This window comes from Drosophila subpulchrella, chromosome 3R, assembly GCF_014743375.2.
Source record: "Drosophila subpulchrella strain 33 F10 #4 breed RU33 chromosome 3R, RU_Dsub_v1.1 Primary Assembly, whole genome shotgun sequence".
In the NCBI taxonomy this organism is placed as follows: Eukaryota; Metazoa; Arthropoda; class Insecta; order Diptera; family Drosophilidae; genus Drosophila; species Drosophila subpulchrella.
This window is the reverse complement of record NC_050609.1, coordinates 14,466,916-14,489,904: the sequence shown is the minus strand read 5'-3', so window position 1 is coordinate 14,489,904 and position 22,989 is coordinate 14,466,916. Positions and strand designations below refer to the sequence as shown.

The following is a 22,989-nucleotide window of genomic DNA, read 5'->3' as shown; positions in this document are numbered from 1 at the left end:
CTATGGCTCTAGTACCTATCGATAGTTGCTTCAACCCAGCGATAACAGTTCGGCAGGCTTCACACACAGAACGCTCTTTTCTGGAAAAGATTTGGCGATTTACATTTACAAATTGCAAATAGCCAGGTTTGCAATGTCCGAAAACAATGGTAAGTGCGGCGAACGAAGCTGCGGTCCTAGTTGTAAATTAAACTGGCCAAGGGGCTCGGAAATTGCACATGCAAAGAGTGCCCCGCAAACTGACAACCAAATCTTGTTTTTTCTCTCCCTTGCTCGCAGAAGCGTCAGTCGAAACTAACTGTTTCCGTGGTGGCTTCACCCTGAAGGCTTCGCGCCTGGGCGGTGCCGTACTGCGTCCGGCTGTGCTGGCCAACAGCAGCGGCTCCAACAATAGCTCCACATCTTCGTCGGCCGCCGGCGAGGACGGCGCCCTGCTGAACAATCCCTTTCTGCGCGAGGCCAAGGACGAGGAGGATGACGAGGAAGTGGTGGCGGCGGCGGCTGTGCCGGCGCCCTCCGGCGACAAGAACGACGACGACGAGGTGGACGAGCGGCCGGATCCGCTGACCAAGCTGCGCAGCAATGGTATCGAGCGTTCCAGCATGTTTGCCGCTGCCAAGAACAACATGCCCCATGTCCAGAGCAGCGGCTTCGTTTTCGGCCAGAATGTGCATGAGCGCGTGGTGGCCCCCAATCCAGAGCAGGTCATCGCCGAGCCCGATACCGAGGCGGCCGGCAGCTCGGGATCGGGCTCGGCCCAGGAGGCCGCTTCCTCCTCCACCGCCGCCTCGTCGTCGACTTCGTCGGCGCCATTGCTCTTCTCCAGCGTCATCCAGAACGCTGCCCAGACCACAGAGACCAGCGAGGCCGCTGCCTCCTCGTCCACCTGCACCAGCAGCAGCAACAACAACAAGGAGTCCGCCGAGGCCAAGAGCCTGACGGATGTGGCCCGTGAGTACGAGGAGAGCCGCGCCCAGAAGCGCAAATACGAGGAGGTCGAAACCTTCACCGGCGAGGAGGACGAGATCAATATCATCGACGTCAGTTGCAAGCTATTCGCCTTCCTCAACAGCAACTGGGAAGAGCGTGGTCGCGGCAGCCTGCGCCTGAACGACGCCAAGGATGGCAAGGGCAACTCGCGCGTGGTCTTCCGCACATCTGGCAATCTGCGCCTGCTGCTCAACACCAAAGTCTGGGCCGCCATGGTGGCGGAGCGGGCCAGCCAGAAATCACTCCGTCTGACGGCCATCGACAACTCTGGCGTTGTCAAGATCTTCCTGGCCATGGGCCGACCGGCAGACATTGCCCAGCTGCACAAGGCGCTCAGCGAGCGGATTGCCAAGCGCAAGGTCTCACATCCCGAGGAGTGCTCCGTGGAGGAGACGAAAAACGGCGTGGCCTCCGAGGCAGCGGCCAGCCTGCAGCCAGAGTCGACGACCCACGACGATGAGGATGAGGATGCTGTTCCGGGGTCGTCGGGTGCCATTTCCGCAGAGGCGGATAGCTATGGGCCGAGCCCCAAGAAGGTGCTCGTCCAGCCCGACAGCAGCGCCGATGTCAGTGTGCCGCCCGTGGATGAGGGCGGCGAGGATGCCGAGGCCGAGGCCAAGGTGTCCACCGATCAGAATTAACCGCCGCTCGCTCTTGTTCTTTTTATACGATTCATACATGGAGGAAAACAACAACAAACAAACACACACAACAACCACTAATTAATAAAACGCGCCGTGAATTATTATAAATTAATTATAATAATTTATTAATAATTATTATTATTAAAAGTAAAATAAATGAAGTGCTGATTTGTAAACCCGTGAGCAGCGTCTACAAAAGACATTTATCCATTACGCTTTGTGTTTATATTTTTTTTTGTTAAAAACGAAAACAGAAATTAAGATGTCGATATCGATCGTACTTGCTCTAATTAAACGTTTTAATTTAGTCACTATATAAACCCTATGTACTACTTTTCGCTTACGAAATACTTTTTACAAGTTCAGCGCTTGCACTAGTTCTGGTCATAGCTCCACTGACTGGCATCTGGAGGGGATTCCAGCGGATCTTAACTCGGTACTCAGTTTTATAGGTAGAAAAAAATAGCGTTATGACGAAACGTACAATCTAAGTGGAAGTATCAGAAACAACGGATGCAGATCATCCCATCATTCCGCGCTCACAGCATGCGGCTTGGATGGAATCGCCGATCCGGAGGAGGCTGCTGTTCCTTGGCCAGGCCAATCAGGTTATTTATCAAGCAATTCGTGAAACATTCAACTACAAGGTAACACCTAAAGAAAAGAGTTGCAACGCCTGGCCTGCCCGGTTTGAGACTCTCTATGTACAAAAGGGTAGAAGTCGGCGCCCCTGCAGCGCCCAATCTTAGCTGATGGTGCTGCAGCTGGACACGGTCACGTTGAGGGGATTGTTGGCGCTGCTCACGGCGACGGAGGAGCTGCAAGTAAAGAAGAGCATATTACACTTTTAATTTTCAATGGTTATCTTTATCATTAGTAGGGCCAGTCTGAAGAATAACTAGAATTGCCTTTTTTCCATATCCTTTAAGTTATCTGTATTTTTCTAAAAATCTTTTGTATTACTAGAAACCGGAAAACTATCTGAAGTTTAATTTTGTAATTTTAAGTCTTTTTTCATTTTGTTAAAAAATTCTTTATATGAAGATTTAACATTGTTATCAATGATTCAAAAAATATACCAGAATATGTATAAACCAACAAACGCTTTAGAATAGTTCCTAATTTGTATGAAATCTGTATTTTATTAAACACTTATTAAACATAGAATTAAAACAGATGCAAAAAACCTGTTTTAATTTTTTAAATCTTTACAAGGTATTTATAGCCTGCCTAAGACCAAACCATATAACTAATATCCCACACTTACCGATTGTGACGCATGTGACTCTTGACTAGATCGCTGTTGACCAGCGCCGCCATTAGGCTCAGTTCACCAGCCATGACTGTGGCACAGACGATCTGGGCCAGCTTCTTGGCATTGTCTCCTGGCCGGGTGGCGTGTGCTCCACGAACGCCAAGCATTTCCAGGCAGGCGCTCTGGCCGGGCAGCCCGGTGCCACCGCCCACGGTTCCCACCTCTAGCGAGGGCATTGTGCAGGTCATGTACAGGTCCTCGCTGTTCTCCACCCAGCACTCCATGGCCGTGGAGCAGTTGCTGGAGGTGACATTCTGGGCGGGATCCTGCCCCGTGGCCAGGAAGACGGCGGTGACCATATTGGCGGCATGGGCATTGTTGCCACCAATGCTGCCGGCCATGGCGCTGCCGCCCATATTCTTCAGCTTGTTACACTCGACCAGGGTCTTGGCATCCGTCTTTAGCACGGTGCGCAGTGTGGCCGCCGAAATGGTGCACTCGGTGACCACCCGCTTGCCACGTCCCTTGATCCAGTTGATTGCCGCTGGTTTCTTGTCGCAGCAGAAGTTCCCACTCAGCGAGATGATCTGCATGTCCGGAAACTGGCGCTTGATGCGGCGCAGGGCCATCTCAGCGCCCTTGGACACCATGTTCATGCCCATGGCATCGCCAGTGATGGCCACAAAGCGAATGTACAGCTGCGGTCCATCCATGGCAATGTGGCAATCCTTTAGGCGACCAAAGCGTGACGTGGAATCGAACTCCGTCTTCACCAACTGGTAGTTAACATCGTCTTCGATCCAGGACTTTGCCTCTGCTGCACGGGCAACACTGGGGAATCTAACACACGGCGCTCGGGTCATGCCCACATCCTCCACGACAGAGCGAACGCCACGAACGGAGAGTGCCTTGCAGCCACGATTCGTGGATGCCACCAGGGCTCCCTCAGTGGTGGCCATGGGCACATAGTATGTCTCTCCGTCCAAAAGCAGAGGTCCGGCATAGCCCACCGGAATGGGTACGTAGCCAAGGACGTTTTCGCAGCAGGCGTTGAGCACGCGGCGGTAGTCAAAGTGTTCATAAGGCAAGACATCCAGTCGACCCACCGGCATCTTGGCGCGACTGGCAATGATCTGTCGGCGGATTCGCACTCCCCTCTCGGGATCATCCAGCACGGACTCGATCTTGTAGAGCGGGCAGTGAGTGCCTCCAGCGTGGACAATGGACACAATCTCCTCGTCACTCAAGGATGAGGGTCCATTACCATCTTCAGTGGAGTTCAGGATATCCAGGCATTCCTTGAGCGGACGAGGTGGCCTTATAGGACCCACCAGTCGATGGCGCAACGGAAGCAGCTCCGTTTGGGTAGAAGCATTGGCTGAACTCTGCTCCTCAATGGTGAAGAGTGGTGCACGGACTACAGCTGGAGCTCCACTGGTCTCCGTCAGCTTCTTTTGCCCATCATGCTCCTCCTCAATGGGCGTGGTTTGTGAGGCCTTGGCGGCGATGGCCACAGGACCTGCTGGACGCAGCTGATCCGGCAGGGGATCGCGATTGTCGAAGCAAATGAACTTGACCACCAAGGCGATGAGAACGATTGAGATTACTATGTGGTCGGCACTCATGGTGAGCCATCTGAAAAAAAAGAAAGAAAATATTGTTACTTTGTAAGCTAAATGGGGAACCATTTGCTTAAAACTTACTTGATGATGATGTCGGTGATCTCTCCCGATTCTGTGCGATTGTTGCTAACATTCAGGCTGAGCGTGGGCGATAGAGTCTTGTCCACGGAGTCGTAATCGCTGCCGGAGAAGGCCACGCGACTGTAGATGTGGACGGCCATCAGGCCGGTGGTCATGATCAGCTTGACGCGCTGCAGTACCGGATTGGCCTTCTGCTCCTCCTCGGTTAGGGATTTGAGGAGCAGCGAACCCTTCGCCTTCTCCCGCACCACGGACATGTCGACTCCGGAACGGGAAAGGTCGAAGATCAGCGACAGACAGGCGGGATAGAAGGTCATAAAGACCACGTAGTTGACCAGCACTGAGAGCACGGCGAACATGCAGAGCACCTCCAGGCGTTGGACACCCGAAAGTGTGCCCACGCCCACCAGCAGCACCTCCACAATGGTGTCCAGCGAGATGGCAGGTCCCAGGAGCTCCAGCCCGCGGGCTATGTTCTGGGTCACCTCCGCCTGGTTGCTACCCGAAAGGGCTAGCTGGGCCAGTCGGCCAGAGTTGGACAGGTCGATGACCAGCAGCAAGAAGAACAGGGCGTCCCTGAAAGTTGGATATAAGCGGGTTTAATTGTATATCTAATTAGCATACTTTTAATGAACTAAACTGTTTACGTCATGAATCTAAAAATTTATGGTTTTCATTGAATGATATTGAAATTTTTAATTCATAATATGTTCTTTAGAAACAAACAACCTACAAAAAAATGTGTTTCATTTTTGGTCTAAACAGCAAATTAACTTAAGACTTGTTAGACTAAGGTCCTTGTGTTATCGGTAAATAATATAATATTAAAGCTAAAAGAATTCCGTATAATGTAGAGCCTCTATAAGAAAGTACTTTCGAAAACGAACTTGTTAGACACGTTTGCAAGGCGACTCCTAAATCTACAAGTCTAAAATATCACTCGTAAGTCAACTCACTTCAGTTCGGAGATGTCGCTGCCCAGGAACTTGATGATGGCCGTCGTGAAGATGAAGCTGGAGAAGACCGTGAAGAGGCCGGCGATGCCTGAAAGAGAAGGAGCGATGAGTCGGCGGCATTAGTGGACGGAGGTCGAATCGTTTAGAGTGCACGTGAGAAATGCCAGGGAGCTTTGGGTTGCTACCTTATGCTGCTATCTGCTGCCTGCCCCACCTCTAAAGTCTTGGCCAAACATTCCAGTCTTGTGTGGTTTGCGTTTTTCCCAGCTTTTTTTTTTTTGGGTGGAGGAGGGGCCCATAGTTCGGGGTGGGTACAAACAATGCCAGCGTTGGTTCTAACCACTTTGGTCAACACACGTGCCCCGCCAGAGTGATGTAATTCCATCATCATCGGTACTCACCCAACACATATTTGGATCCCAGCCGGTGGAGACTGCAGAACTGGTAGTAGCAATAGAGGACGGCGGTGCAGCGGACAATGGTCATCAGGATGACGTCGGCGGCATTGTACTCGGCCTCCAGGCCATCGCAGGATTGGCTCCATCCATGACAGGGCCTGTGCCGGCTGGAGGTGGCCGATCCCCCAACCACAGAGGGTGGTGGCATTGCTGATCCTCCAGATCCACTACCGCCTCCAGTGGCTGCCGCTGAGGCTGTGGCCGTTCCGAGTCCACTGCTCGCATCTAGGGTATTGTTCTTGTCCACCGTCAGCATGCAGGCCGTGATGGTCAGCAGGGCCACGATGACCTCCCAGGGATGCGAGGCGCAGAACTCGCCGTGGGCGCGAAATAAACGACCTATCATGGCTGCTGTGCGTCCGAATCCCGTCCAGATCTGGCCAATCTTGGCTGGCTGTGGAGAAGATGGAAAGAAAAACTGGTCAATATATATCTATTTGCCTGTCGGTTAACACACTACTCAGTTCTCACTGGGTTTTCATCAATTACCGAGAGAGCGGTCACCCTTTTATGTTCTTTCTTTTTCTTTTTTTTTTTTGTACCCCAAGGACATTTAAGGCCAGGATGCGGGCTAGGGCAGTCAACTTTTGTGAGCTACATAATCAAGAGGCATCCAAGGGCTGAAGGGAAATTACAAGTTAACTATATCAACAGGGGAAAAACATATCGATTTAGCTGTTGACACATTCACAGGCCCGCAGGCTCAGGCGATAAAGGGAAAAAAAAAAGGAAACGGAGAAACACGTTATTACACTAAGCGGATTTGAACGGGCTGCGTGTCCTTGAGCTCTGCCATGCCTCAAGCCCCACCTTCCATAATAAATCCCCCATTCTCCTCCTCCTGACCGAGGCGATGCAAATCCATGATTGATAGTTTAAGCCGGGCCAAGTTCCGCATGCCGGCAGAGTTCGCGGCCGGTTTAATTAAGCCATTGGGCAATCTCACCGGACGATCGTTCGCCCACCACGTGCCCGGCATAAGAAACGGCCATCTATCCTGATGCTACTGCCATCCAGTTCTATAGAAGTATAGTTTACTACTGCCCCCCAGTTAGACAACGCGCCATAAATATTCAAAGAGTCCCGCCTTAACGCTGCGCCGGCGCACAGTCTCGTTTTTTTTTTTTCGGACCCACGACTATCTGGCGTCCATAAACAATGTTTTCCATTTTGTTGTAAAATAAAAAAAAAAATAGAAAGATGGAGATAAAATAAACAAATAAATATGCTAAATAAATCAAATGCCACTTTGGCACGCCAAGAGGCGATGTCGGAATCCGGGGATTTACGAGTGCGAGTACGAGGACCAGCATCAAAGTGGCTCAGCATTGTGTAATCCGAAGCCTTGGGGGCCATAAACCATCACCAGCACTCAGGGAACAAGCATCCTTTTAAATCTTTATGGGATGCACTGGCAGGAATTCGTGACCCAAGAGGGAACTGCAACTCAAGAGGCAATCATTGAGGTCTCAAAAAAAAAGGGGGATTTTGAGAGGGTTTTTATTCTTTACGAAATAAGATTGGTTCTCAAAAATTCTTTTTGGAACTTAAGAGGAAATATTTGGGGAATTTCAAAAGATTTTATTTGACTACTATATTGACTTCTCAAAAATAATAATCCCTTTGTGGCATAAGCTATAGAAATCTTTATAGGGATTATGGTTTAATGTTAAAGAAATAAACATTCTTTTATTAGGGGAATTTTATTTGACTACAATATTGACTCTCAAATATAATATTCCCTTTGTGACATAAGCTACATAAATCTTTATAGAGATTATGGTTTAAAGTTAAAGAAGAAGAAACTGGAGTTTCGTTAAGCCTTTGGAATGATAAGTATATTTTGTACATAAGCCCTAATTTTACTTCAAAAGCTTTTCAATTACCTTAAAATTACCTTTAGAAAGTGCATCAGTTTTCTTCTTCACTTTCCCCGAAATTCACCTCTGAAGTTTTCAAGGCATTTTGAAGCTTTAGCTGAAAGATCATCGTAATCATTTTTATTGACTCAAATTTTACACGTCAGAGGGCAATGCGAGCTACTAAAGCACGATCGTTAAAAGTGCGAAGCATAAACAATTCCCTCAATGTTCAAAACAAAACAAAAAGTTTATGTTTCTTTTATTCATTTGCCTGTGGCTAAAATGGAAGGCCTGCGAATGCCCGGCAATTGTTGGGGTTATTTTTGGTAGGTGTTTTATGGCGAAAACCGAAGGAGGGGCATCCTCCCAGTGGCCAAAGGCCAGGGCTGAGAGTGGGAGTAGATCAAGATCATGTTCGAGCACATATGTTCGGTGCAGATGTGGAGTATAAAGATATCATCGTTTGTTTGTCTTAGCCAAAAGCGCAAGGGGATTTTAAGTGAGCGCCAATTCCACGGAAGGGTCTCCATTTACTGCGAAAAGATTGTGAACTTGCGGTTGACGTCCATAAAAATAAATGAAATAATCAAATATTGTCCCAAGTGTGACATTTTTGGATTTCTGGTAAACTGAAGACTTAATAGAGGCTTTCTTATAAGCGTATTATAAACAAATTTAAACTGTTTGGTCTGAAATTCTAGAAACCACTTATATTAACAGTGTAACATTCTTTCATAAAAACAATCTTTAAAAAATACAATACATAGATGAATCTCTTGTTAAATATATTGACCTCTCTGGTATTGTTTCTTAGAGATTTTCCTGTTTTTCTGTTCTAATTTCTCAATTTCCTGCTTTCAATCTCATTGAATGCAATTGAACTGATGATTAGTGCAGAGTCGAAGTCAAAACGGAATTCGCACTAGAACAAAGCCTTAAAAAGATGTTGTGGTATTCCCCTATTGCGCTTGTTTGCCATCAAAGGTCCATCATATGGGTGTGAAAAACACAAGAGGAACCGAGTGGAGTGAGTCCCATTGAGACTCCATCTCTGATCTTTCCGAGAAATGCTATATAGGGCGTGTGTGACGTAAATTCAGAGTTAGAATTGCCAAAGCACAACCAGAAATTAGACAAATTTTTCATTTTCATTCAAATGTTTATTTTCGGTCGCTGTTTTACAACAGAAGTAGCGGGCATCAACAATTAACGAGGGCGCCGCTAATATCTGTTGAATGGCGAAATGTTTAAATTTAGCCCCAGAGCAGCAGGAAAAAGCAACTAAAAATCTGGAGAAATAGAAGAAAACCGTTTTGTTTTTGTTTTTTTTTTGGGGGCGGGGAGGAAACAAGGACGGTAGACCTTTTCATTTGGCAACAAACGCTCCGGCGAGAGTGTGTGCGCAAAAGTATCTGTGCGGGTGCATTGTTTTGCATACTTTTTCGTTTACATTTGAAAGCACTCGGCGAACGGATGTTGCGGCCGACCTCAACCTTATGGCCATACAACACAATCGTGGGGGAAGAGATTTGGCCCGAGGAATAACTACAAAAATAAATAAATGTGTTTCAAAGCGGGAAGAAAACTTGTAGGTCCCAGCGAAGAACAGACGATTCAACAATGAAGCTTGAGTAAATACATATAGTATAGAACCAAAGTAACGAAAAAAATAAAGCAACAAAGGCTTCCAGAAAGTCATCCTAAGATAATGATAATATTAATCTCGCCAAAACGGTGGATGACACGATTTCAGTTCTGATCTGGTGTAATCTAAGGAAATATTAAGACGTCATATATTTTTAAATACGTAAATGTTTCATTGACAAAAAATATTTTTAAGATTAGTCATATAAATATAATATATATGTAATAATTAATTGATACCAGAAAATTATGCCAAGATAATAACAATTTTTAGAACACGATAAAAGACATAATTTCAGTTTGAGTTGGTGTTTGTATTTAGATTATACCAACAATTCCTATAACTATATGCTTTCATAAATTTGTCTATACCCATATTTTAATTGCCATTTATGTTGATGTTAAAGTATGTCATTGGTTAATCACTAAATGGATTCAACTAACTCATACTTATGAGTTTCATACAAGCACAATTTTTTCCAATTGCAACCAAAGTTGTCCAACTGTTGAGTGGAGTAATTCTTTATAATTAGCTTTCAAAAGGCCTCACCCTCGGGAGGAATTCTTCAGGGCCCCCATTAAAATGACGGGGGTAAAACCCAAGTGCCATTTCTTACTCGGGGACCTAATAAAACCAAAATTCTGCGAAAATATCGAGCGACGCGTGCAGCATTTGCATATCCCAAATTGAAATGGCAGCCACTCCGCCTCGAATCCCAATTAATATTCACAATTCAATTGCCGGGTTACGCAGAAATCTGAAAAATGGGGAGATCGCGATGCGTCATTATCTGTCTTGGAATCTCTTTTTTGGGGAGTGAGTGAATGGGTTTTCCCGGAATCTTTGGCAAACAGCATGTTTATTTATGGGCACGGAAAATTTCCATACAATTTGGCATTGTTTTTGCACAAATTTTCTGGTAATTAGCACACCAGAATTTAGCACAAAGCTGCTAAATTACAAAAAAGTCCTGATCGAATTAAATTAAACATCTGATTTCTCTTGTGACTAAGATTTTCACCGCAAGTGGGAAAACAAATTGTTAAAAGAGTGAAATGTTCCAAGGTAAACTTATATATTGCTGTCTGGAATATGAAAAAATATATTTCCGAAAGCCATTCAGATTTTCTTCAATATATTTTTTTTAACCGCTGCGCATTGAAAGTGGCCTCATGCAAATTATTGCAATTAACGCCTCTGATTTGTGATTGTTTGTTGTTATTTTGGTTTATTGATTTGTTCGACAGGAGCAGAAGTTTGGACTTTGATTTATATAAATTCAATTTCGACAATGTATGCCTGCCCCAAAAATTTGTACTTTCCCACGGCATTCAGTCAGGCGTGAGTCTCGTTTGTTTATATGCTTTTCCACCCAAGTGTTGTATTGGATAATAAATTCCCACGGTTTGTTTATTATTTGTGTTTAAGAAATCAGGCAATTAAAACCTGGCTAAAAACCGAGAAAATTCTGCAAATTTGCCACCTGATGTATGTCTACCGAATATAATTTCAGGCAAAGCGAGAAGCCAAAACCATCAGGGCCAATATGATGTATGATAATGAATGTGATAACAGATGAGAAAACAGGCAGAAAATTACACATTGCCAGGCAGGTGCCATTCCCAACCTTTTTTTTTTGGGGGGACACTCGGCGTGGCCATGCATTAATTTATCTAATTAATATTTAGGAGCTTCGACGGCATTTTATGGATTAAGTTATTTCACTTTCACTTATATAACAGCAGTTTTTATTTTTTGGCAGACATGTGCCTTGAAAATAATTAATTTTTATAGCCAACCGTGGAAAAGAATAAATATTAGTGACTTTTATCGATTTTCGTTCGGAAAAAGGCGTTGTCATTTCGGAACTAATAAAACTTATCGGACACGAGTCTGAAAAACCACAGCTAATTTTAATTATATGTACATTCATTTTCTAAACATTTGTATTTAATAAATATGCATACATAGAATATTTGCAATTGTATGACTCCGACACATTTATCTAATTTTTAATTACTATTTTCACAAATTAAATGTTATATTAAATTCTAAACACAGTGAGGCGAGTCAACTTGGCCAGTTCTCACTGTAGAGAGTCTAGAACTGATTGCCTCAGGTACCGGATGGATGTATCTTTTCTGCGTAGCCGTCGTGTCTGCAAATCTCCAATCTTGCAACTTGTTTTCCGCCTCCTTTCCCCACAAATCTTTGGCTAGAGTGCCATTAAGACCGTGAGTCATATGGCCACTTGTTCTACTTCTTTTTTTGATCAAATCTTGATGGCAGTGCCAATGGCAGTTGGCAAAGATAGTGACTCATCCGGCTGGGCCAAACTATACATATGCCTTTGCAAATACAAAGTGGCGTGGGATTGGGGGCAACTCATTACCACCAGTTGCCTGTTGATGTTGTAAGATTGATAAGGCACAAATAGATCCGAAAAGGGGGTTAAACGGGATTGATGGGCCAGAGTTGGGGGAGGTGGCCCCATTCGAGTCGATTAGATAGGGAAAACAAGGTCAAAGCCAATATTAAAATGGATACATTATTGCCTAGATCGCACTTTGATATTGACGTTGTTATTTCAGCCAATTTATTCGCTGTTGATGATGGCTCTTTTATGCCAAACTCTTATCAGCTATTGCCAATCAATGGAATGACCGCCCCCAGATATTCACTAAAAGCCAAATCAAGTCGAAAGCAATCACAAACACTTGCCATGTAGATTAATGAAGACATTAGACGATAAGAGGGCCGAAAAACATTTTACATTCAATTTCGAAAGAAAAAAAAAGAGAAAAGAAATAAATCTGAAACAATTTTCAAAGCTTTTTCTTGCTTTGCAGCAGTTTTGTGTAATTTACAAGTTGCCAAACAAAAAGTAAAAGTTGTCGCGTGAGGCACAAATAAATAAATTAATAAAACGACACACTCAAACGGCGATGAGAAGAAAAAACAGTTTTACTTTCTACCAAAAATGCGAATGTTGCTAATTTGTATGCAAGCGAGGCAAAAAAAAAGTCAACAAAAAATTCCAAAAAAAGTCAAAAAAACAGTTGTGTTTTTCGAGCGAAACAACGTTGAAGTTAAACAAAGTAAAACCCACAGACCCTGCACATCAAAAGATTTTTTGTTCAGCCTGTTCTCTGCCGGGGAAAAACTTTTACAAACTGTTGGATTTTAAATTAAAAGTTGATAGCCCAAATCAAAGTTAAGGATAGTTAAGACCGAACATTGGAAAAAAATACATCATCGTTGGTATCTCAGTTTTTACGATGCCCGGACTGACATGTGTCAATAGATTATGTTAATCAGGTGCTCCAGCATCGCGATATCATCACCTCATCCTCTTGGCCATCGCTTGACATTGACCCACTTAACGGTTGGTCCATCGATTCGCGTCGACCACAACGCCGTTAACCGACCAAAGCGCTACCAAAAAACCGAAAACGCTTTGAGGGAAAAACCGGAACCATTCGCAATGAAATAGAAAGTTTTTTTTTTTGGGTTTTATAGTCGTCATTGGTTTAAAAGAGGAAGAAAACGGGGGCTTGTGGTTGGCATCATAAAGTTTAGAAATCTCAATAAAAAGCTTGACAGAATTTGATAGAGAAACTCTTGTTATAAATGAAGTATTAAAAAGAATATTATGGGATACTATAAACAGCTTATGAATGGAATCGTATTTTATTTATGTAAGATAACTGCCATTTGTAGAGATATTCCATCTAATCAGCTAGTACCTAGTATTTAAATTTAATAAAGAGGCAAGGCCTGAAAAACAAAAACAACCTTATCAAAATTAATTCGAAATTTTTTATGTGATATAAATCTGCTCATAATTGCCCATACTCGCTATTGTACTTCATTGAAGGCAATTTAGTCGTTTAATTGCATTCGTCCTTAGGCTGAAATGGTTAAAATTCATTCGTTTCCCAGCCCTGAATACTGATTTTCTGTTCTGGGAACTGACTGCCTGTTGTCTTTCAATAAAACAGGAATACATTTCACATTCAATTTATGTAAATTTCGTATTCCTGGAAACCTTAGATAGCCTCGTTCCAAGTAACTCATCTGCATGCCAGCTTCTTTCGGTTGGTTAATCGACATTTTTGGTGTCGGCACGTGCAGGCGAACTACTTGGCATTACATTTGCGTTAAATCGGTTGCATATATTATAAATTATAATAAGTATTTCAGTGCAGGCAGCCAGCTAATTGGTGAAGCCCGCCGCCGTTGTAGTCGCGATCCGGTTAATTGCCCATTAACATGACTGCGCCTGCCTCCGCGACTTGGCAAAAAAAAAAACCTTTGTTAACAAATTAAGCAATCCAAGCTATTATTAAATAAACCATAATTGAAATGCGCCGCCGTAGGCGATGTTTTGGCCAAGGTTTTGTTTGTTTTTTGAGTTGCCAATGCGTCGCATCCCCAGTGATTCAGTTGCTGTCCGTCTGAGACTGCGATTCGCAATCACGCTAAGTAAAGCTGCCTTCATGCTCGGTTTGCCATTTGGCCAAAACCAACAGAAAATACAGAAAAAACAAGTGGCTAAAAACATGGCATTTCTAATCACAGCACAGGGGAACCCACATCATCATGTCGCGACTGGGGCTGCACACACATCATCATTAGCATTAGGCCCTATCTGAATCTGAATCCGAATCCGAATCGGCATTATCATCATCATGGTGGGCTTATCACGCTTGTTGGCGCCTGTCATCTGCAACATAAGCGCTCGTAAAGTGGCCAACTTTGGTTGGATGCCTCTGAGTTCTGGCAGCTTGTTGCAAATTTGAATTTTAATTCAGCCCTCAGTCAGGAAAAAAGGAAAAAGGCATTTTTATCGCCGCTCCGCCGGTTCTCTGATGTTTGCCGGATGCAATTTCAATTTCCAATCACAGTCATATTACACGGCTTCATGGATTACATGCTGAGATAGGGGCAAAAAAAAAGAAATAGTGGAGAGGGAGGGAGTCTACATCCTCCCACTCATTTCCCCATCATTTCCCGCCTCCTGATGCCTTTTTCTGGCTTAAACAGAAATTGATTTGAGTTTGTACGCTGTGCGTGTGTGTGTGCTTTTCCATGCGGGTAGCTCGAGGAGAACCCAACCTTGTCGGTCTTATAAAGCCCATTCCCGAGTTCGCAAACTTTATTATCAATCCTTGATTACCTAAATTAATTTTTGTATAATTTTTCCCTGACGAAATCATACCGATTTATGCGAAAACAAAGTGATTCATTTCTTTAATTTAAGATCATTTCCAACAAACTGACATTGATGATCAGATAAACAGCAAATAGATCACCTAAGTGCCAGTCATCTTAACAGGAAAAGTTTGAGAAATTGGGTTTTTGAGAAAACCCAATGTTTAATAATTTATTGGTTCGTGACGAGAAACATGTGTAGTATTTATTACGCCATGGGAAAAACATTTGTTGCTATTTCAATTTTATTTACGATCCAACTAATTGCCCGAAAGATATCCGTTCATTAATAATTTTCGTTGCACTACGTCAAGCAAAGAATTGCAAGAAAATAAAAGTACTTTTGTCGAAAATGTTCAACAATTAAAATATCCATTCATTAATAATTTTGGTAAGAAAATAAAAATGTTTTGAGAATCCAGAACGTGTATTTTTGCCTAAAAGTTACAAAATATTTGAATACTTGCAAGTTCCAATTGGAATTTGTGGGGGCTTTCATATTTGGCATCGTTTAAATTAGGAACATTTGTTTTGATTTGCTTGGGATATACTTCTCAGATTTATTTCCGATTTAATTGATACGAATTTTCTCAATAAGAACCTATTTAACAAATAAATGCCCTAGATTAGCACAGTACCAACATGAAAGGAAAATCGGCTTACAGAAACACTACTTCATTCACATGCAGATAAGAAGACAACTAAAGGGAATCAATGCAAATTGTCAGATTTATAAAGGGAAGATACAACAGAAGCAGAAATAAGACTACCAATCTTGTTTAATTTAAGCTAAGCACACATCATTAACTTATAAGTCCCGTCTTCGTCCCGATAAACCATTTATAATCTGATTAATGGCATAGCCAGCCGCATCTGTACTTGCAAACATGTTTGCTTTTACAACCTTATCTGCGGAAAATGCGACTCGGCTGGAGCTTCCCCCACCTGTCAATATATCCCCAGCAAATGTGGCGCATTATGAGGAGGAATTAATTAAATCAAGGCACGCGAAAAGAATGTTTGTAACATTGCACAAATATTTTCCTGCTCGCTGTGGCCAAAAGACCTCGCCAATAATGGCCTGACTTTGAAGTTTGATTATATACCCAGTGCGAGGGTCATCAAATGTCTTTCCCTACTCACAGAACGAGCAACTAACAATCAACAGACAGGCGGCGAGTGTAGATTAAACACGTTGAACACTGCAATATTTGCCAGACCTTTTGGTAAAAGGCCATTCATTCGCCCGCTGTAGTTGCCTTTAGAGCCGAGGGTTTGACAAACAAAAGGCGGGCGAGCATAGAATAAGTCGCTTCGGTTAATGTAATTATGGGCGTTTTATTGGATGGGCCGGGGGTTCGAAGTGCTTCTGCATTGCTCAAATATTTGGTCCGCTTGCAACGTCGTTGCTTAAAGTTTGTTTGGCCGGCGTAGGTAAACAACGTGCCTAGCCATGGGTGGCGACAATAAAAATCACGACACAAACAACAGCGGCAAAAACAAATTTAGCTATATGGGTTCAACACAGCAAGAAATTACAATTAACACATATTATTCATTTAAAAATGTGGAAATATGCTATTGTATTATCGGTTTAAGCGCCAAAGATGTTAAATAATCGATTATTTCTAATAAGAACAGACTGTCTTGCATAAAAGACGTGTTCTGTTTTAAGTTCTTATCAATATGGTTTGGCTTAAGAACTGTTTCTTTATCGGAATGGAAAATATTTCCCGCCCGTTTAGGGAAATTATTTTTATAACATGATTATTATTTCGAAAAGGGAACCGATTCTTTATCGAATTGAAAAATATTTAATAGTTATAAACCCATTTTAAATTTAAGTTTCTTTACAACTTCCATTTAACAAATTTTTAGGACCCTTTGCGCAACCTATCTTAAGTATCAAATCAGTATCAGTAAACACAATAAAATCTTATTTTAGACATTTTATCACCTATTACGATAAACTTATCTCAAATATCATATCGTAATATAAACAATTCTATATTATTGACATTTATCACCTATTTATGGGGTATACCCAAACTATTTTGCGCAGTGCAGTAGCAACATAAGCATAAGGCAAACAGCATGTGACATAGACAACTTGGCAGCGGGAGCTGCAATTGCATCCGCCCCGAACTTGGCCGGTTGGTAACTTGATTATGCCATAAACCAAAATGTACGTAGAGGCAAGGCGTTTTTCTTGCGTTACGCTTTGTTTCGAATGGTATTGGTAGTATTGCGTCGTCTGGTACTCGTTGCCATTAAGAGTCATCAGCATTCAAGGCGGTCAACTGCGATTTCGGAGTGCCAATTGCTTGGTGTTCGGCCAGTTTTACGTGCCCGTCGAAACGAGTTGAGGGGCCAAAAAGGCGAGTACCAAAAAAACCGAAGCCTCAGCTTACAATTGCAGCTGGAAGACTGGCTTAAAAAAAAACACACATAAAAACAGTGGCAGTCGCAGTTGCAACGGTTTACTTGTTGGCACTCCTGAACCCTGAACATGAAAATGTTGACAGGTTTTTCTTCTTTGGCGACCTCATTTTACAACAACAGCACAACAGAAATTCAGAAATAAAAAGAAAAGTTGTGGCCCCTGTCAGTTTGATCGAAGAGTTATGCAAAACTCAGCTGGGTTTCAACTTCTTCTTCGTTTAAGACCACTCTTTGGCCAATAACCATAAACTTGAACCGAGTTTCGTTATGATGAAATCTCCTTAATTAATGGCCAATTAATAAATGCCGTAAGCAAGATCTATTTAAGATTGGCTTAAAGCCAATTTGTTGCAATCAATATGGCTGGGTAATAGAACAACTGGGCAACCAACCATACATATATATAGATCAATATTTTCTGTTCTTGAAAAGTTCAAGTTTTAATTGGTTTGTTAACCGAAAAGCCATGCTGGTGCCGCAGTTTTTCATTAGTTTGGCTTGCTGCAACATCTTTGCCTCATATTTGTTTGCTTTTTTCGGGCTCTAATGCGGGCCCAATAAACATAAACTTTGATATGTTTATGCCAGAAGTGCGTGCTGGTCTGTGAGATGCTGCTGGCTTGTTTGTATTTGCATGCGGTCGGTCGGCATTGTTTGCATTTGTGCTTGAGCCGGAGATATTTGCATTTCAAAGTGAGTCCATAGCGAAGCTCGGGGGCCCTGAGCCCCGGACTAATTCGAGCCGATTGAACATCGATTTTATAGCCCCATTTTTTTTCGTTACGACCAGCCCAGCCGCAACAAAGGGTTCGCATCTGGCCTTCGCTGGAAGTTGGCCTAAAGCGGCGGAAATGTGTAGCCATCAATGCAATGTGGATTGGATGGCGATGGCGATGGCGATGGCTTTGCAATAGCGCTTGAAGGTGATCGGAACAAAAAAAGCAATGACGATTTCCAAAGTCATGCTCTCAATTCCAGAAATCAAAGGGTTGTACATGTGAAATACCTCAAAAAAGCAGGGATTACACTAGGGGAAAAATGTGTTATCTTTACTTTTAGATAAAGATATCTTAGTTTCGATTTTGCTCATCAATTGGAAATATTTATTTCTAAAGCGATTTATATCTGTTTTAAATTTTAAGTCCAGTACCAATAAATATTAATAATTATTTTTTGATTACTTTGTTGTTATACTATTTATAAACCAGAAAGGTTCTTATTTGTTTTATTGATGATACTTATATTCTCCTTAATTTTATTGTATAAGTTAGACGACATTTAATGGGTTATATGGATATAATGGGAAAAACATGAGATCTTTACTTTTAGATCAAGATATCTTAGTTTGGATTTTGCTCATCAATTAGGAATATTTTTTCTAAAGCGATATGTACATATGTAGAAGTTAGACAACATTTAATGAGTTATATTTTCTTAATAGTCCTCAAAACACATCTTTTTTTTCAAAAATGGGGCATTTTTTATTGAAAGTTTTTCGTGATAAAAATAATATATAAACATTAGAAAAATATTTCTCCGAGTTTACTCATCGCCCAACTATTTGGCATCGCAATTTGCCAGAAATAACAACAATTATGCTTGCCATCATCATGATGATGAAATTGCAGGCTGAAAATCGCGCACGCGTTTTGCATGCGACTTGGCGCGCGTTTAGCTAATCGCGCAATCTTTGGACGGGCGGACAGACTCACGTACGGAGGCGGCACATGACCAATTTCTGTTGCCAACACGAAGAGCAGGAGGCGGAGGTGAGACGGAGAAGGAGGGGGGAACCAGAGGGAGATACACAGGCCCACCAAGCGAACTGCGCATGCGTGCGGTTTAAAACGCGTGCAAGTCGCGCGCTTTTGCAGGTGGCGGAGAAAGTTACCAACATTGAAACCACTTTTTTCGGTCCGTCGCTGCCCGCCTATTGTTGCTGCTGCTGCTGCCCAAACTACATTGCCTTACATACATTCATACTTAAAAAAAAGAAAAGAAACCCGAGAGAGTAAAATGCCAGGCCGTAAAGCCAAAAAAGAAGCGCGCCCAGCGTTGAATGAAAATAAATTTGTTCAAAAACCAAATCGAAGTTGGGCAAAGCCAAAGGCGCGCAGCGGTGAGAGCAAAAGTTATGAAATCGCCACCAATGGAATCCCAAGTCGAATTTGTATCAATGAAGCCACAGTGGCGGTCAAAATAATAATAATGGTGCTTATAGAGGTTAAGGTCCAATCTCTGAGGAATTATTAACATCCGTTTCCATTGCAGTTTTTTATTGAACCAATATAATAATTTTGATTGAACCTACGATTGATATATTTTTTGATCATTGAGAGCTTTTTAAATAAATGTATTTGATATATATTTGAAAATAGTTTTGACAAGTTTAATTTATTTATCACAGAAAATACGGGAATATCCTATTTAATCATTATTGTTGTTATTATTTTTATAATGTTCTGATGTACTGCAGAAAATGTAGATTTTTGTAGTATGCCGTAAAAACTTCACTGAAGAATTCCAATAAAACCCATCAGCTTTTAAGTACCAGATGAAAAATCTATGAATGAACCCCACTGAAAGAAGACCTAATTAAATATTGACATTGAGATGAGTGCAGCATGCAGTCGAGTGCTATAATTTCGATCGCGGCTGTCTGCGAAAGAGCTCGACGTTGGCTTGGCACCAAAATCGAATATGAATATACAAGAAACCGAAACCGACTCAACTCTTTCGCAACTCTTGGCGCCCGGGGCAACTGGATTGGCTTGTAATTGAATAATATTTCTACTCGACTGGCCACATAACAAGCGGCGGGCGCGGCTACAAAAAAAAAAAACTGCAGAAAACACAAAAAATAAGGAAGCGGCAATGCACTTGACAAAGCTGCTTCACTTGTTGTTGCATCGGTTTTATGGTTTATGTTTTTTTAGTTTTTTCTTTCTTTTTTTTTTTTTTTTTGTAGCCACTGCATCGGCTGGGACTGTGTGGCATTTTTCACTTTTGCTTTTAATAGCCAGATGCTGTCTGTCGACTGAGGCGACGGAGATGAAGATGAAGTCGTCATCCGACAGCGTTTTTTCGGAATTTGTTTTGGATTTTTGAAATTGCCGCTCTTCACATAACCGTAATACGCCTTCAGCCGGTTTTTATATATATGTACCTATCAGTATCTGTATCTGTATCGTATGGATGTGCATCTGGGCGCCTGTCGCTGCCAGATGTCGCCCATTTCGATTTTGGTAAATTGGTAAACTGGGAAACAGGCCAAGGAAATCAACTGCCAGCGAGAAAGTAGTAGTACTTTCTTTCTACCAAAACGCACAGACGCGTCAGGAAATGAGAAAAACGTTGACAGCGCAACAGGATGTTCCCGAAAACTCCTGCTGACTGGGCTCAAGTGGGTTTTTTTTTAGGAAATAATATGTCATCTGTAAGTAATTCATTTAACAGCAAACGTAATTTAATTTAGGACGCAGGAAATTTACAATTTCATATTTCAACAGAAATTTTGTATTGGTATGATGTTTTAAAATAATATTATTCTTTTCAAAATCAATTTAAGTTATAATCTAAGGTTTAATGTATTTAAAAAAAATGTTTAATTTAAAAAATTCTGAACCTAAACATTTTAAAACATTTAAGAAATCAAGAACATTAATTACAAAAACGAAGTATTATCTCATAACCATTTTCTTGTTTCCAATTATTTACCTACTCTAATATCCACTTCAAAGTAATCATATTTTCTTTTCTGCACCCCTAAATCCAGTTTTATTAAAAAAAAATTCGAAAGCTTCAAATTTTGGGATATTTCAGAAATCAGAATATTTAAATTACAAAAACGAAGAATTATCTCATAACCATTTTCTTGTTTCCAATTATTTACCTACTCTAATATCCACTTCAAAGTAATCATATTTTCTTTTCAGCACCCCTAACTCCAGTTTTATTTAAAAAATCGAAACCTTCATATTTAGTAATAATTCAGAATTCAAGAATATTTAAATTACAAAAACAGTATTATCTCATAACCATTTTCTTGTTTCCAATTATTTGCCTACTCTAATGTCTACTAAAAGTGATCATATTTTCTTTTCTTCACCCCTAACTCCAGTTTTATTTAAAAAATCGAAACCTTCATATTTAGTAATATTTCAGAAATCAAGAATATTTAAATTACAAAAACGAAGTATTATCTCATAACCATTTTCTAGTTTCCAATTATTTGCCTTCTTTAATGTAAACTTGAAATTGATCATATTTTCTTTTCTTCACCCCTAACTCCTGTGCTCAAGTGGCTTTTGCTTTTCAAAGAGAAAGTTGTCCAACATGTGTTCCCACTGCAGGCCAAGAACTTTTAATAGACGCCGACGTGGTGCCAGTGAAATGATAAGATTGGGGAGACGGAGACCCAATTGCATAACTGGCGGACTAACCAAATAGTGGGTGGGTTGATTGGGATCCCTACAATAGGCAATAGATTGTACTTGGATCGGATCCAATGGTCGGATCCAATCAGAAGGGGATGCTGCTTGGAATTCGGGGGCGATAGGAGGGAAAACCTTATCGGGCAACCCCCGAGCATCAATAATAGAGCCCAGAAACTAACCTTGCTTTTTGGCGAGGGATCGCTTTCGATCGTTTGGTGACTGGGTGACAAGTGGCTGACACGCGCGCCTTAATCCACAAAAGAAATGCCAATGAGGATCTCTTTAATCTCGGTTCTTTCTGGTGGAGTTCCAATTGGATAGGTCGTGGACATTAACTAGTTCTTTGCGAGTTGTCAACTTTCTGCCAACAAATACACATAGTTTCTTGCACGTCGCGTTGTGTTTGGCTTACATTTATATAACCACTAATTGCGGCACTTTCGTTAGCGAATCCCGATTTCTACTTTATTTGGCCAACAAATTGTTAAATGCGAAAAGCACACGGAAACTCTCTATATTGTTGTTGTTGCTGCAGGGCGCACACTCGAGTTGTTGTAGCTGGTACTATTGGCAGTGCGGAGATGTTGTGGCCCGGTTTTGCATTCGATGTTCTCGCGGATCGGAACAACTGGCTGGCTGGCTGCGCGACGACTCTCTGCCAAGTGGGATCCTGGCGTCCGGAGTTATAAACTATTTCGCTGCGGGCCTCGAAACCAATTGAACCTATCTTTTCTTCCGCGTACACAACTTCACGGGCTGAACAGCTGTTCGATGAGTGTGACCAGCCATGGGTTGCAATAGAATCCCAATGTCTGAACTTGGTGTGGAGACACTGCTCCGATTTGAAATGATTTGATTATTTTAATTTCAATTTATTAAACTTATAACTAGAGGTCTCCTCTTTAAGACAGGTTGTTTTCATTTTTCTGCAGTCTTCTTCTATCGAATGAATTATCAAATTATTAATTACCAATATGAAAAAAAATTAAATACTTAGTAAAATGGCTTAAAAAACCAAATCCGATTTTAAAAACTAGTATCCAATTGGAAAAGATAGTTATTTCAAATAAAATATAAGTTGAAAAGAGCCAATTTAGTATAAATGGCTTAAAAACCATCCGATTTTTAAAAACTAGTATCCTACTGGAAAAGATAGTTATTTCATAACGTTTTATACAAATCTTGATATAAAATAGATGAGCATGAACAACTAAGATTAATAATTCAATCGACTTACTTCTTTGGACCCGCCATAACTAAAATATTAAAATACAAATTCAGATTGTAAGACAAAAACATTTTAACGAACGGTCATACAGCCGGGCTGTCAAATTGACAGCTGTGTTGGCGCCGATTGTGTTTTGCAATTTTTGTATAAATCGAT

General features: G+C 41.8%; 2 protein-coding genes across 3 annotated transcripts; one reads left to right on the top strand and one right to left on the bottom strand.

Moving 5' to 3' along the window:
- Positions 1 to 6: 6 nt before the first annotated feature.
- LOC119561787 (ran-binding protein 3) lies at positions 7 to 1,847 on the top strand. The gene is made up of 2 exons (XM_037875269.1): positions 7 to 149; positions 280 to 1,847. Exons 1-2 carry the CDS (start codon positions 134 to 136, stop codon positions 1,629 to 1,631), a joined length of 1,368 nt encoding a protein of 455 aa, XP_037731197.1. The 5' UTR covers positions 7 to 133; the 3' UTR covers positions 1,632 to 1,847.
- Positions 1,733 to 22,368, bottom strand: LOC119561764 (3-hydroxy-3-methylglutaryl-coenzyme A reductase). Of its 2 annotated transcripts, none has more exons than XM_037875248.1 (6): positions 21,785 to 22,368; positions 5,950 to 6,400; positions 5,549 to 5,636; positions 4,593 to 5,168; positions 2,902 to 4,524; positions 1,733 to 2,452 (listed from the first exon to the last, which is right to left on the bottom strand). In XM_037875248.1, exons 2-6 carry the CDS (start codon positions 6,350 to 6,352, stop codon positions 2,380 to 2,382), a joined length of 2,763 nt encoding a protein of 920 aa, XP_037731176.1. In that variant the 5' UTR covers positions 6,353 to 6,400; positions 21,785 to 22,368; the 3' UTR covers positions 1,733 to 2,379. The 2 variants fall into 2 exon arrangements, with proteins under 2 accessions (XP_037731176.1, XP_037731186.1); XM_037875258.1 differs by lacking the exon at positions 21,785 to 22,368 and adding an exon at positions 6,496 to 6,599.
- Positions 22,369 to 22,989: the final 621 nt, after the last annotated feature.